The 14,642-nt window shown below is 50.0% G+C and overlaps 7 protein-coding genes across 7 annotated transcripts; 4 read left to right on the top strand and 3 right to left on the bottom strand.

Annotated features, from left to right (window-relative positions):
- Positions 1–54: 54 nt before the first annotated feature.
- Positions 55–830, top strand: Z518_00793 (uncharacterized protein; the record flags this gene model as incomplete). Its single annotated transcript, XM_013421394.1, has 4 exons — positions 55–74; positions 129–290; positions 457–589; positions 681–830. 4 exons carry the CDS (start codon positions 55–57, stop codon positions 828–830), a joined length of 465 nt encoding a protein of 154 aa, XP_013276848.1.
- A 395-nt stretch (positions 831–1,225) lies between these two features.
- Positions 1,226–1,735, bottom strand: Z518_00792 (uncharacterized protein; the record flags this gene model as incomplete). The annotated part of the gene is made up of 1 exon (XM_013421393.1): positions 1,226–1,735. The coding sequence occupies one exon, from the start codon at positions 1,733–1,735 to the stop codon at positions 1,226–1,228; it is 510 nt and encodes a 169-aa protein (XP_013276847.1).
- Positions 1,736–2,665: 930 nt separating this feature from the next.
- Z518_00791 (protein SEY1) lies at positions 2,666–5,433 on the top strand (the record flags this gene model as incomplete). The annotated part of the gene is made up of 3 exons (XM_013421392.1): positions 2,666–2,859; positions 2,914–5,090; positions 5,141–5,433. 3 exons carry the CDS (start codon positions 2,666–2,668, stop codon positions 5,431–5,433), a joined length of 2,664 nt encoding a protein of 887 aa, XP_013276846.1.
- A 1,858-nt stretch (positions 5,434–7,291) lies between these two features.
- On the bottom strand, positions 7,292–8,818 carry Z518_00790 (uncharacterized protein; the record flags this gene model as incomplete). The annotated part of the gene is made up of 1 exon (XM_013421391.1): positions 7,292–8,818. The coding sequence occupies one exon, from the start codon at positions 8,816–8,818 to the stop codon at positions 7,292–7,294; it is 1,527 nt and encodes a 508-aa protein (XP_013276845.1).
- A 275-nt stretch (positions 8,819–9,093) lies between these two features.
- Positions 9,094–9,644, top strand: Z518_00789 (uncharacterized protein; the record flags this gene model as incomplete). Its single annotated transcript, XM_013421390.1, has 2 exons — positions 9,094–9,340; positions 9,391–9,644. The coding sequence occupies 2 exons, from the start codon at positions 9,094–9,096 to the stop codon at positions 9,642–9,644; spliced, it is 501 nt and encodes a 166-aa protein (XP_013276844.1).
- Positions 9,645–9,659: 15 nt separating this feature from the next.
- Z518_00788 (uncharacterized protein) lies at positions 9,660–11,069 on the bottom strand (the record flags this gene model as incomplete). Its single annotated transcript, XM_013421389.1, has 6 exons — positions 9,660–10,142; positions 10,194–10,265; positions 10,314–10,454; positions 10,507–10,615; positions 10,669–10,735; positions 10,784–11,069. 6 exons carry the CDS (start codon positions 11,067–11,069, stop codon positions 9,660–9,662), a joined length of 1,158 nt encoding a protein of 385 aa, XP_013276843.1.
- Positions 11,070–11,399: 330 nt separating this feature from the next.
- On the top strand, positions 11,400–13,696 carry Z518_00787 (uncharacterized protein; the record flags this gene model as incomplete). Its single annotated transcript, XM_013421388.1, has 2 exons — positions 11,400–11,645; positions 11,693–13,696. The coding sequence occupies 2 exons, from the start codon at positions 11,400–11,402 to the stop codon at positions 13,694–13,696; spliced, it is 2,250 nt and encodes a 749-aa protein (XP_013276842.1).
- Between the last annotated feature and the right edge of the window lie 946 nt (positions 13,697–14,642).

The raw sequence follows: 14,642 nt of genomic DNA, 5'->3' as shown, positions 1-14,642 counted from the left end.
TCACTTCGCCTCGGTCTCAACTGGCTGTGCCGTCGTGATACAACATTCGCAATCATGGCGAATCGAGAAGCAAGGTGCAGTCGCCCCTATGAAGCTGCTTAATGACGTCTCACTCAATTTCCTCACAGATTCAACACCGATGTCTTCGTCGACACGACGCCGATGCCCGATCACATCCCCAAGGTGAAAGAGATCGGAGCCAGTTCAGCACCTTTACTTAGCGCATCATTCTTCATTGGTGCGAGATGTCGACCGTATAATGACGACTACATGCAATGCAAGACCGAAGCGTATGGGCGAGGAGAGCTGGATTGCATGAGAGAGGGGAGGAAAGTGACGAGATGTGCAGCGAGCGTGTTAGTATTGCCCTTCTAGATTTCAGCAAGCGGAACCGATACAAATCTGGCACCCTAGCGACGTTTACGGAGGGAAATGCTGATATGGTTTCAATACCAGGTTGGAAGATATCAACAAGAACTGCCTCGAGGAATTCCGAGCCCACTGGATGTGCCTGGAAAATAACAACCACCAATTATGGCAGTGTCGTCGGCCGGAACGGGCGTTGAATCGCTGTGTATTTCAGAAAATTGTACGCTACATCCATATACCACACCGGTGCCTGGGCTACGGACCAGGGCTGGTTTTGAGGATATGTACTGATCTCAATTCGTGTGCAACAGGGCCTGGAAAAGACCATCCCCGATACACCCAAGGGCCAAACGCCGATCCATCTCCGAGATAAACAGTTGTTTGCTGACACCACACAGGTGGTCATGCCGTGGGAGAAGGATGTGGGAATCAGAAAAGATGAGGCCAATAAGCTTGCATAAAGATATTCTGCTCAACCCGCCTTGATACAAATACATTCACGTACTGAGTCCTCGTGTTTGTCACCAGCAATATGGTTTTGGTGGGTGACATGAGAACGTGAAAAGCTGTGGAAAGATGGCACGGAGAAAATGTGCCATTTGAGGAGAACAATTGGGAGGAGGGCCTTGTACATATTCGAGCATGGGGATCGATGGCGAGAAAAGGCGCCATGAGTGAAAAATCCAAAATGACATATCCCATCTCGGTGTCGCTGAAGCAGACACCCGTTGTCATGTCCGCGTTAGATGGCACGACCATCAGGAAGCAATATGGCAGTTTTTCGGTCGTTTGTCCACGATGGTGTGTCATTTCTCATATTCAAGTTTATCTGATGACCTCAGAGGCCACCGCAACCTCAATCCTCCTCAGGAGGTGTTGGGCACCTGTCTTCCTCGTCATCACTCTCCTCGTCGTCGTACATGGCCACATCTAGGCCCAATTTCCCTTCCGCCACATCCCTCAGCCTCGTCGACAGGCCCCGGGCTTCTTCCAGGCCCATGGCCTTGATGCGGCCGAGGAATTCGGCTTTCGGAATACCATTCAGATACCTCAACTTCTTGCCCCTCATGCCCTCCACGTTCTCAATTTCTTGCTTGATGAGGAGACTGAGAACCCCTAGCTCTTCTTCATCCGCTATGGACTGGCTGATGCTTGGCTTGGTGGCTCGGGCAGGACATTGGGCATTGTGCTCGGTGATATGAGCGGTGGTGCAGTCTGTGCCCCGACAGTTGATGGGTTTCTTGCCATGTCTGCATCGAAGGGGGATAGTGATGGGCTCATTGCATTTTGTGCAGTTCACGGTTTTGGGAGGAGGTTGAGGGTTGGTGGCGTTGGTTTGACGTCTCTTGCTCTTCTTTGGACCCATGGTGTTCGAGATCTCTCGATGATTTTGAGGAAAGAGAAGAGTAACACGTCTGCAGTTTATATTTGGAGAAGGTCTCAAGCCGTGCCAGTCGAAGAAGTCGCCCCTTTCAGACAATGTCATCAACGTTCTGTATCCGAGCGTTTTGTCGTAGTGGTGTTGCTCGTGTGACTCAACGAGAAGGTGAATAGAGAACGTGAGGAAGAATCATTAATAAGATCAGGACTTGCATGTGCCAGAAGGGTCTCTCTCGGCGCTTGAGATGTCATGTTGCACCAGGCTGAACATCTGCTCGATCTTCACAAGTTCAGATACGATTTTGTTGGTATTACTTGCTCGGCGCGTGAGATATCAAAACGGAGAGTGCCCTATGACACTCCTGTGACGCTCGGAGATGGTTCTTGCTTGATTAAAATCCCTGCCAGAACAGACACGGATTGTGAGAGCGATCACTGGCTCCTAGAGTTACAAATAGAGGCTGGAAAACGGAAGCCGCGCCGAGGAGATGCTGGAACCTGAGGCTAGCAGCTGACTGTTTTCATGCAATTTCCAAAGCATATCAGCATGTTGAAGTTCATCTAGAAGCAACATGATGGAAGGCAGGATACGGCGGCTTTGCCCTGCGAATAAGCTAGACGTCTTTTGCCCAATGTGGGCGAGGCTGAGGTTGAAACGGGTGGTTGTTGGGAAGGCTTACCATGGAACCGTCACCGGGAATGGAACAACCGGATCTTCCGGATAAGCAGGTTAGCCGAACCAACCCAAAGCTAACGGTGGCCTGCATACTAAGCCCTGGCGTACCTCTGACTTCACCACCGAAGCTGGCCAACACACCATTTTCCCAAGTCCCCCGGCAGTGGCTGTTCAGGTGACGGCTTCTAGTATCTTGGCTGTTTTTGGCAAGGGTTACCATTATATCATCCGACCGCCATCATGGCCAACTCCAGCCTCTCTCCACCGCAGTCACCAATACCCTCAACATCTGCCACAAGACCTCTACCGGCGAATCGGGTCCATACTGTCCCAGACAAAATGGCAGTTAATGGCCACTTCGCCTCTGCAGGCCAGAACGGGACCGCCGATTTTGAACATGGCGTTCAAGTTGTCGACGAGGACAAGGAATTCAAGTAAGACCTCCAAACTCGACATGGGAGGGTGTGTAGTCTTACTAACTACTGCAGTATTGATTTAGCAAAGTATCTGAACTTCTCCGGAGTCTCCCGTGCCGGCTTTAACTACCATCTCATCTCGGTCTTCGGTTCGCAGTCGACCGGCAAATCCACACTGCTCAATGCTCTCTTCAATACCGATTTCTCAGTGATGTCCGAAGCAGACAGACGTCAGACCACCAAGGGAATATGGTTGTCGAAGAACAAGTCCACGTCGACCAAAATGGCAGATAACATCCTCGTCATGGATGTGGAAGGAACTGATGGTAGGGAAAGAGGAGAAGATCAGGATTTCGAACGGAAAAGCTCTCTTTTTGCGTTGGCGACCAGCGAGGTGTTGATGGTGAATATCTGGGAACATCAAGTGGGGTTATACCAGGGTGCCAACATGGGACTGCTCAAGACCGTTTTCGAGGTCAACTTACAACTATTTCTAAAGGACAAGAAGTCGACGTCACGGAGTCTGCTGTACTTTGTCATTCGAGATTTTCTGGGAACAACACCATTACAGAATCTGCGAAATACCTTGATGCAGGATATGGCTCGTATTTGGACAAGTTTGTCAAAACCACCCGGATTGGAAAAGAGCAGTATCGACGACTATTTTGATTTCGCTTTCACTGCGTTACCACACAAGCTCTATCAACCGGAACAATTTACGGCGGAGGTGGCAAAAATGGCCACGCGGTTCCGAGATGGACATCGTGATCGCAGAAGGGACGCATTAGTGGGAGAACTCGAAGGCGGCATATTCCTCCCGGAATATCATCGAAGGATACCCGCGGACGGTTTTTCACACTACGCGGAAGGAATCTGGGATCAGATCGTGAACAACAAAGATCTCGATCTTCCCACTCAACAAGAACTCCTGGCCCAATTCCGATGCGACGAGATTATGAGAGAAGTCATGGTTGCTTTTGACTCTACCATAATTCCTCTTGAGACTCAACAATCAGACGCCACCAGGATGGGAAAGCCGGAGATCATCTCCGGGCTTGGGGCTGCTATGAAAACCGCGCGAGCGAAATCGATCAAGAATTTCGAGACAGAGGCAAGCAGATACCACAAGGGAGTCTATCAGCGCAAGCGAACCGAGTTAGAAGGCAAGATTGATACAAGATTGAAGGCTCTCTTTGCTGGTCAGCTCTCAGCTGCTCATAAAGAAGGCGTTCAGCAGTTTTCCGACGCTGTTAGTGCCGCCGTCAAGGCTGGACAGAAAAAAGGAGCTTCGTACGATTTTGCTGAAATTGTCAAAGAGCAGAAGAAGATCGCTCTCCACAAATTCGATTCCCTTGGCAAGGAAGCTATTATCGAGGGCTTACCATGGTCAAATTACAGACAAGAAATGATCCTTTACCAAAAGGATTTGGATAAAGTATCTGGACAGCTACGTCGTGATGAGATGCGTCGGCTAGCCACAAGAGTTGAGAGATGGGTAAGGAGTAAATTGAATGACAGCATCGGCCTGGAATTCAATGCCCTTGGTTCCGGCCGTGGCGGGTCTGGAGCTCCTGAAACTGGGGACAAACCGTCGGAGAAGGGTATTTGGGACCGTATCTGGGTCATCTTTACTTCGACCGTACAAGACGCCGAAAAGCGATTCGCCGACCGAGCGGCTTCGTTTGACGCTAGCATCGAGGAAGTTGAGGTTGGTATTTGGCGATTGAGAAGGAAGTCCTGGGGAGTTCTCCGCTCCAAAATCGACGAAGAAATGATGGAAGGTAATCTCTTACTGAAACTTCGCGAAAATTTCGAGGACAAATTCAGATACGACGAAACGGGTGTTCCCAGAATATGGCGCCCAACAGACGATATCGAGGGCATCTACACCAAAGCTCGAGAGAGTACGTTGACCCTCATCCCTCTCCTTGCTCGGTTCCGGCATTCCCAAACCGGGGCACCTCCACCACTCGATCGATGGATCGGACCAACACCCGCTGCCGCAACTGCCGCCGATGAAGAGGATCTGACGCCCATCGGCGGCGTAGATGAGGATGAAGGAAAGAGCTTGGAGGAAGAAACCACGATTCTCAACGACGCCAAACGTCAAGACCTGACCGTTAGATTCAAGAAGGCTGCTGACGGGGTGTATGTTGAAGCCAAGCGTAGTGCGATTGGTGGAATGACCCAAGTACCTCTTTATTTCTACGGTCTGCTCCTGGCTTTGGGCTGGAACGAAATAGTAGCTGGTGAGTATTCTGAATCCCGTCAAATGATCAATGCTGAGTTTTATTTCTAGTCCTTCGCAACCCTGTCTATTTCATGTTCCTGATCATCCTCGCTCTCGTCGCTTATGTCACATATACCCTGAACCTATGGGGTCCGATGTTGAAAATGGCAAATGCAGCCTCTCAGCAAGCCCTTGAAGAAGGAAAGAAACGATTACGAGAATTCTTGGAGGAAAATCCTACTGCTCGACAAGCCTTGGCCATGTCGGGTCGGGAAGAATACGAGATGAAGAACTTGAGTTCATCAAGACCCAACAAGATCAAGACCGACGGTGCTGATGATGAGGATGCCGATGACATGTAGCATGTCCTTTTCCCAGCCAAGGGCATCATCGTCGACACGAATCTAAGGAGTGTGAACCATGATATTAATTTGGAGACAAGTATGTGGAAGGTTCAAGGTGAAGAGACACACGGTGTTGGTCTCATGAACGGCTTGTCCCACACCGAAATTTGGTAGGATGATTGGAAGAGAACTTTTGGCATACCCTTTGCATTCCCGGGCCTTTCTTTGGTTTTGTGTTCTTGCTTCTTTATTCCACAGGTTCGATCCTTGACAATTTCTTTGTCTGGTGAGCAAAAGACGATTTGCCAGATGCGTGCAGATTCAAACTGTCTTTGTCCTTCAACATGCTGACTGTGATCAAAAGCAAACATTCACATAGGCCATATCTGGAACGGGAGAAGGAAGAAAATGGAAAAGAAGAATCCCACAATGGCAAGGTTGACTGAAGAAGTCGGCCTTACTATTGTTGTCTTCACGTACATGGTTCTTGAGAGAGTCGCGTGGGTGGCAGGAGTCGAAGAAGTTACAGTAAGTCGACGAGTGCTTGAGTGGGCTGACGCATATGCTGGTGCATCTTCGGGCTTGAAAAGCAAGGGGCCCAAAAAGTGTCCTGTATGTCAGCCATGAGCTGCCTGACCAAATGCGATATTTTCTTGTCCAGAAGAGCTTTGAAATGTGGAAGTCGTAAAAAACATGGCGGATTGGGGATCATACCAAGGCAATATCCTACGAATATGCCCGAAGAAGCTACCGACCGCATGGTGTACCCTGCTGTATCGGTGATTTGCATTCCATCAGCGCAGCAGAGGCTCCTCCGAAATATATGGCAAGCGCCCCCTCCGTGACCCGCGAAAAACATGAGACGGCACATGCTCGGCAAAAGTGAGATCGGGAAGAACGGATATCTGCAGCAAATTTGCAGAATTGCCGTCCGAAACAGGTCGAGAACTACAAGGTAAGACTCATTGAAGACGTGAGACATTCACCTCGCATCCCTCACGGGACGAACGCAAGTCCGTGATTTGTTGGATACGGTGAGGAACTCGTTCTGCAATGAATCAATCGGCAAATGCCAGGAGTGCTCAACATCGCAATATAAGGGAGCAACACTAGGGGTATATTCACAAGAACCTTCGTCGAATGATTAATTGTCACAAGATGACTACAAAACGCTTCCTACAACTCAGTCTCGCGACCAAGCCTCGAAATGGAAATGGGTATGTGGGGCTTGACAGGGGGAAGACAAGGCTGCCAATGCCAGAGAAAAAGAATTTTTCCCGGTCTGCCCCAGTGTTCATTGTTTGGTCCCAGTTCCCTGGACTCCAACCAACCCAGATCTGCCCGTAACATCAGCACGGCTTCGTCCTCAGCCATGTCAATTCTTCTCAATCATAATACATCCGGTCTATCCAAAAAAATTTTGAAAAGTTTTCCAGCCATCTTCCGTCGATACACCCAATCAACCATTCATCTGCTCACAATTCTATTTTCTTCAGCGCTTGACCAATCGATATAGCTCCGTGTTCATTCTCTTCTTATCTCCCTCGTTCGTGAGCAAGACCGAATGTGTATGAAGTTTTGCCTCCGCTTGGTTCTCCTGCGTCCAAATGATGGTTGCAGGATGAAGGCGGGAATTCGAGTCGTGGGGATACTTCTCCATGGAGTGGAGAAGATGTAAGAGTGCGGGAATGATGTTGCGCAGCAAGCCGAGTTCAAAGGAATTCTGTAACCAAGCAAAAGAGTTGGCGGAGGCGCTCGGAACCAAAATTGGAGGGTGGTCGGGATTGAGAGAAGCGGTCAGGACGAAATTTGCCCAGCAATGTCCATATTCTATGTTTGGTGGTATTCGCTCTCAAGGCTGTCCGTCCCAGTGACTCTATTGTTCAAATTCTTTGTCAACCTCTTCATAGTAATCGAAGAAACCCTTGTACAACTTCACTCCCAGTCCCGGATCCAGCGATCCAGTGGTAGCTCGGATAGAATGCATGCTCAATTGAGGGATTCCACAGTCGATCGCACGACAGCCTAATCGTGAGCTTGTCATGGGTCCAATGGTTCCACCACTTCGACTGTCGTTTCGTATCTGGAATACTTGAAGAGTGCTACCACATTTCTCGGCAACTCGGGACAAGAGAGCCGTTGAAACGCTGTCGGTCGTCATGTGCCCATTTGGATCCGCTGACACCGCAACACCCACATTCAGTCGAGGCGCGTGGTTTTCCAGATAGGCTCCGAGGAAATTCGGGTTGACCGCGTGAATGACATCGGAGGACACCAGGAATGAGTTTGCCAGAGTCTGATTGATCAGGTTGGGACCGCAATAGTTCGACGAAGCTTCGCATATTCTCTCGATCACGCTGGACATGAAGTTGCTTCGGGCACCCTGTCGAAGATAACTCCCAATCTCTTCATCATCGAAACAACCAACCATCTTGACAATTCCAGTAGACGAGTCGTCAGAAGAGGCCAGCAGTGCTTCGATAGCAGCGAAGCAACATAATTTGTCGTCGATTCGGCCAGCAAAGATGAACTCTTTGTCGATTCCACCAAGTTGTGCTGGCTGAACGTCGAACAACTCCAGTTCCCAGTTGATAATGGATGTGTAGTCTTCGATTCCCATCTTTCCGGCAATAGCTCGGACGAGCCTTTCAGGTTGAGTAGCAACAAATATGCCAGCAGGGAGCTTTAGAGAATCTTGCTCTTTTCCGGTGACGTCTGAATTATCCAGGCCGATAATGGGAACCATATTTGTCTCCAGATTAAATGGTCCCTGAGCCGCCGCCCCGAAGTGCGGCGCCAGAGTGGGTATTCTCGCAATAGGCCAGTCCAACTTCACAAGCTGTTCTTTTATCTTTCCATCCTTCTCTCTCACGAGGACCTTTCCACCGATCCCTAGGTCACGATCCCACCAAGTCATGTTCATTCCACCAGCGTATGGAGCGACACCCAATTGTACGTATCCAGCTTTGGTAGATGACTTTGAAACAGGCTTCACTTTTGCCGTCAAGGCGTCGATATGTCCAGCAACAATAGCAACACCGTTGCCAGGCCTGTAATCCTTTCCAACAGAGAACGCGATGAACGCACTGCCATTGCGCTTGGTATAGTATTTCCCCCCCGGCTGAATCGTCCATTGTGCTCTCTCAGGCAGGAAAGTATAGCCAGCATCAGCTAACTGAGTGGCGAAGGCGTCGACAGCGTGAAACACGGTAGGATTGTTGGTCATGAAATTGAGATAAGGTTGCGTGTATTTCTCGGGTGAGAATGTCTTCTGGGGAACAGGGAGCTGTGATGAGGGCGGACAGGCCGTATGTTGGACCACACGGTCGTAGCCTCTCGATACATGAAGAGGGAGGTCCTCGTGTATAGAAGAGAAAAAGCCAGACGGCGTTTTCCGGACCATGATAGGATGTGTGTCGACACCAAACTCTAGAAACCAGTACCTGGGGATAAAAATGAGCGCAATGCGATATACAAGCGTAGAAAGTGGCCGTCGCATGCAGGGCGGAAGAAGCTGCCCCGGCAACCCTCAACCGGGGCCAATTCTTAAGAGCGTCACAGCCTGGCAGCGCATCGCAAAGCATCTGACCTGCCACCTACATCCTCAATTCCTATTGTCAAACTCCTCTCGGTGTCAGCCATCATCTCTTCCGACATTAGGGAGACCTCGAAACCAAAATGAGCTCCAGCGTCGCCTCCAAGCGTCTCTTCCAAGAGTACAAGTCCTTGCTGACCAACCCCCCTGATGGCATCACTGCGGGGCCTGTCAATGAGGACGACTTATTTGTCTGGGAAGCTTTGATTCAAGGGCCTGAGGGAACTCCATTTGAGGGCGGCATCTTTCCTGCAGAACTCAAGTTTCCTAAAGATTATCCTCTCAATCCGCCTAAGATGAAGTTTTTGGGAGAAATATGGCACCCTAATGGTACGACATCGTCTGTAAGGACGTGAGCATGGCTAATCCTCTCTCTTCAGTCTACACAAATGGCGAAGTGTGCATATCCATCCTGCATCCTCCCGGCGACGACCCAAACCACTATGAGAGCGCTTCTGAAAGATGGTCTCCGATCCAGAGTGTGGAAAAGATCTTGATATCTGTCATGTCCATGCTGGCCGAACCAAACGATGAGAGTCCGGCCAACGTTGAAGCGGCAAAAATGTGGAGAGATCGACGGCAGGATTTCGAAAAGCGAGTGCGAGAAGGCGTGAGACGGTCGCTGGGGTTATGATCGAATATGGCTGCGTCAGGATACCACCGTGATGTCTTTCGAGCCATCTCCCAGCTTCCTTACCAACCAATCCTGAAGACCGCCTTTTCTCTCATCCAAAATCTGAATCTCTGCTTTTCGATTCAACATGAGCATGCGCTGGAGCTCGGCCATAGTCTCTCGCAAATCCGGCAGCACCGCGCCCGACCCATCTCGCCACTCCTCACTAGCAAGCATTGAAATTGCCGTTATCCTATCTCTCGTCGTCAGGAGCATGGATGGCTCATCGGGATGCCCAAATGACACCACATCTTCCACTTTGAGGCCCAACCATTTCAGTTCCGGCGTGTTACAGTTATGTTCTTGTGCTAAGTTCTTGGAACCGTAGAGATAGCACTTCAGCATCCGAATTCCATCGGGGTCCCAGTCGAATAGGCCGAATACTTGCGTCGAGGGTCGAGCATGGTTGAGCAGGAGACGCAAAATTTTTCGGGTCGCAAGATCTGGATAGCCCTTGGCCTATGAAATTGATCAGCTCGCCCGTTCCAAAGCCGTTCGAGGCATATTTACGGTGAGGACTCCCCCAGGGCCAATGGTCGTATGTTGATGGAAGCGTCCCTCTACAAGAGCGTTGAACGTTGCCTGATCATTGTCAGGACCCTGTTACCACCCTGGAATCTTTCCACTGACCTCCTTCTCAACGACGAGGATCCATTGGAGATGTTGAATTCCCGTGATCGATGCGTTTTCACACGCGGCTTGGATCATTGATGGCCGACCTGCTTCAGATGGGGCGGGAAGGCCTGCCATCAAGCCTTTGGGGCTAGCGGTCTAAGTGAGGATCAGCGTTGAACGTGAACTTCCTTGAATTTGGAACACTTACGACATTCATGTCTCCCCTTGTTACCTGACAGGTATAGGCAATATCGTCAATGTATCGATCCACAATTTTTTGTCGCCTAAAAAGGGACGGGTCGCGATAATATATGTCCCTATCAATGTCAGCGATGTCAGCGATTCACCGGAGCTCCTTCAGATGGCAAACCTCTTGGTGACCGTGATGCCGGTCCTGATTGCGGTGTGTATCTCTCCCAATATCCGGCCCAAACATGCTACAAAAAAGGGTCAGAAAACCCAAAGAATCCTCGGTTCTCTGGTACCAAACCGCCATGATTCATCTGCATTCTTTCCCGGGAAATAGTATTTAACTTCACGGTCTTCAGTATGCCACTTCAGCCGCATGAAATCCGTAGGATCGTAGTAGGGTTTCATGGTGATAATTCGTCTGATCACGATAACGGGTCTGCCGCACGGACGGACTTTGATCTCATGTAAGATGCCATTGAAGGTTGTTTCAATATAGTCGAGGACTTTTTGGTTGCCCGCTGAAATGGTCTCCTTTCGTGATGTCGATGGGCGGTCATCGACAGGCATCCCTAGATTCATTATGCAAATTCGTCCTTGAGCATCTCCGATTCAAGGTTAGGACTAGCCAGGGGTTAGATCTTGGGAGTCGGGTTCGGCTGTGCCAGTGGCGAGTCACAAAAGCAGTTTTGCGGAGAGGAATCTCCGCGCGTGCGTGCCCGCCAATCCGCTTGCCGACACCCCTGTGCCGACAGGGGGGATTTTCCTCATGCCGAATGGCCTGACAATTCCAACCACGCTGTTGGTGGTACCTGAATCTCATATCCATTTCGGCAAGACGCACGCCCCTCTACCTTTCCTTCATGCTCAATTTTGAAGTCAAGTCAACTCTCGAGTCGAAAGCATTGAAAAATGGTGCAGACGCGACAGTCGGCTCAGAAAGCTACAAACGTCGTCGCCAACGGTCATGTCAACGGAAGTGCGAAGGGTCTGGTCGATGGAAACGACACAAATAGCAGCAGCAACAAAATTGATCGTTCCAGATGGCGATTACTTGATGAATCAGGTCGCCATACCTGGTACTACTTAAAAACAGACGAAGAGGCCGAAGAATGGCCCCAGACAACTGCGGACAAATATCATCTAGGTTTGCCAACAGTGAGGCGTTTAGGAGGTCTGGGGGGAATGTTTGCTAATGTACCCAGGATCTTCCTGACCTCCCTCCGGCCACGAAACCCTCTGAATCGATAGAGAACTGCTTGAAATTTTATTCCAAACTACAGTTACCTCCAGGAAATTGGGCATGCGAGTATGGCGGCCCTCTGTTCCTCCTCCCCGGCATCATTATTTGCTGGTACGTCACGGGTACACCGATACCGCCCGAGTATCAAATTGAAATCAGAAATTACCTTTTTGCAAGACAAAATAAAACAGATGGTGGATGGGGTTTACATGTCGAAGGGCACAGCTCCGTCTTTGGAACCGCAATGAACTACACAATCTTGAGAATCCTAGGGGCTAGCGAAGAAGATCCACGAATGATCCACGCAAGAGGAAAGCTACACCAACTTGGAGGAGCAGTGAATGGTCCTCATTGGGCCAAATTCTGGCTGAGTGTCCTGGGAGTGATGGATTGGCCCATCGTGAACCCTGTCCCCCCCGAGTTGTGGTTACTCCCAGACTGGGTGCCGATTGCTCCCTGGAGATGGTGGGTTCATATGCGACAGGTCTTCCTCCCGATGTCTTATATCTGGTCAAAGAAGTTCACGATGCCCGAAAACGCGCTCATTCGACAGCTGCGGCAAGAATTATTTGTACAACCATACGACACCATTGATTTCGGCTCGCACCGCAACTCGATCGCCCCAGAAGACAACTATAACCCCAAATCCTGGTTGTTAAATTTGATCAATGTCGTCCTCGTATGGATCTGGATTCCGTTCCTTCGAACCAAAACCCTGGCCGAGCGGGCAGAGGCGTGGACCTGGCGACTAATTCAGTACGAAGACCAAAATACTGATTATGCTGACCTGGCCCCGGTCAATGCCCCCATGAACACCATTTGCTGCTTCATCAAGGAAGGGCCTGACAGTTACTCTGTCCGCCGCCATTTGTACAGACTGGAGGAATACCTGTGGGTGAATAAAGAAGGCATGCTTGCCAATGGTACGAACGGTGTCCAGGTTTGGGACACATCGTTCACAATCCAAGCTTGTGTGGAAGCCGGTCTTGCTCAGTCAGCAAGTTGGAAACCCATGCTCTTCAAAGCCCTTGAATATCTTGAATCCGAACAAATACGTGAAGAAGTCCCTGACCGTGAGATCTGCTACCGCCAATCCCGCAAGGGGGCCTGGCCGTTCAGCACCAAACTTCAAGGCTACACCGTATCCGATTGTACCAGTGAAGCTCTTCGTGTAGTGCTGCTTTTGCAAAACGCCAACAACTACAAGCCCCTGGTCGACGAATCTCGTATCCGTGATGCGGTCGACGTGCTCTTGACCATGCAGAACAAACACACTGGTGGGTTTGCCAGCTATGAGCCACAGCGCGGGTCCGAGTACTTGGAAATGCTCAATGCCGCCGAGGTTTTCGGCCGTATCATGGTCGAATATGACTACCCCGAATGCACCACCGCCGTGGTCACGGTGCTGTCACTCTTCCAGAAATTCTATCCAGACTACCGTGCCCAGGAAATCAAGCAAATAAAGGAGTCTGCGTTGCAATACATTCGACGGGCGCAACGCGATGATGGATCCTGGTACGGCAGCTGGGGAATCTGCTTCACTTATGCGGCGATGTTCGCACTGGAATCCTTGTCTTCCGTCGGCGAGACGTATACGAACTCTCCGCGCATCCAGAAAGCATGTGATTTCTTGATCACTCATCAAATGGCTGATGGTGGGTGGGGCGAAAGTTACCGGGCCTCAGAGCTCAAGGTCTGGGTTGACCACGAACGATCTCAAGTTGTGCAGACGTGCTGGGCTGTCATCGCGCTGATGTATGCGCAGTTCCCAGATAAAGAGCCCATTCGGAAAGCCCTGGCTATGGTGATGAGCCGCCAGCAGAGCAATGGAGAGTGGTTGCAAGAGGCGATCGAAGGCGTCTTCAATTGTTCGTGCATGATCACATATCCGAACTACAAGTTCTATTTCCCGATCAAGGCGTTAGGGATGTACAAGGCGAGATGGGGGGATGAAAAGATGATTTGAATTATTGATCACGGTCCCGGTTGACGGGCTCTTGGGACTCTCCCCCCCCAAAAATTGGATTCAATTTCAGGGAGTAGATCATCGACGGTCTACGAGAAGGGTTTGGTAAGGAAAACACATGGATTCTGTTGTCAACTTTTCCCCAGGACACGTCAGAAAATGACTGTTATGTCAAGTTCCAGCAGCCAGTCACTTTCGATGCTTACGAGATATCTAATTAGTCAAACGACATGGAGACAACCCGGCAGACATATTCGGGGCAAATCTTCATACCGTTTCTCTTTTCTATGACCCGACTGGCGCCAGCGATGGAGATCCGGCTCGATTGATTTGGGATTTCTCCAGAGAATTCAGCGTATTTCAAACGTGGAGGTCTTCAGTTTCTGGTGACTACCGTGCAGCCATTGATTGCGTGTCAAACTTGAAGGAGATCGGTGATAGGACGTTGGTGTATGCGTTTCACGCAGACCCCATAAAGGGTGCGTGCTAGAGAAAAGACGTCGATGGACTGCTTCAAAAAGGAACTAGAAGGCCAATACAATACCACCTCGATGTAGGAATGTGATGGACTTGACAGCAAAAGCCTTGGTAAGCATCTTCTTGATTGGGAAATTTCCGATGTTCCAGATCTCCTCGTCCATACGAGGGGCACAAAAATTGTTGACTTCGATTGGCTCCAAGGCAGAGGAAGACTCTGATCAAGAAAGTTCTTGCGCAAGAATTCCAAATCTCAGGAACTGGAACCGGTTCCTTCTGTCTGGTCATCAAGAAAAGTTAACGGGCGAGGCACTGACATTCTGGGCGCGTCGATAGCTTATCGATAGCATACTTAGTCACAACTCAGACCGGGTTGAGCCAATCACCGCACACGTCTCACGCTTCCCTCTAGCGCCTTCATCATTTGGAATGATAGCTTCTGGCATAGAACATCAACATAATAAACGGC

The sequence above is a fragment of the Rhinocladiella mackenziei genome (genome assembly GCF_000835555.1).
Source record: "Rhinocladiella mackenziei CBS 650.93 unplaced genomic scaffold supercont1.1, whole genome shotgun sequence".
Taxonomy (NCBI): Eukaryota; Fungi; Ascomycota; class Eurotiomycetes; order Chaetothyriales; family Herpotrichiellaceae; genus Rhinocladiella; species Rhinocladiella mackenziei.
The sequence above is the reverse complement of the archived record's forward strand: the minus strand, read 5'-3'. Positions and strand labels throughout refer to the sequence as shown.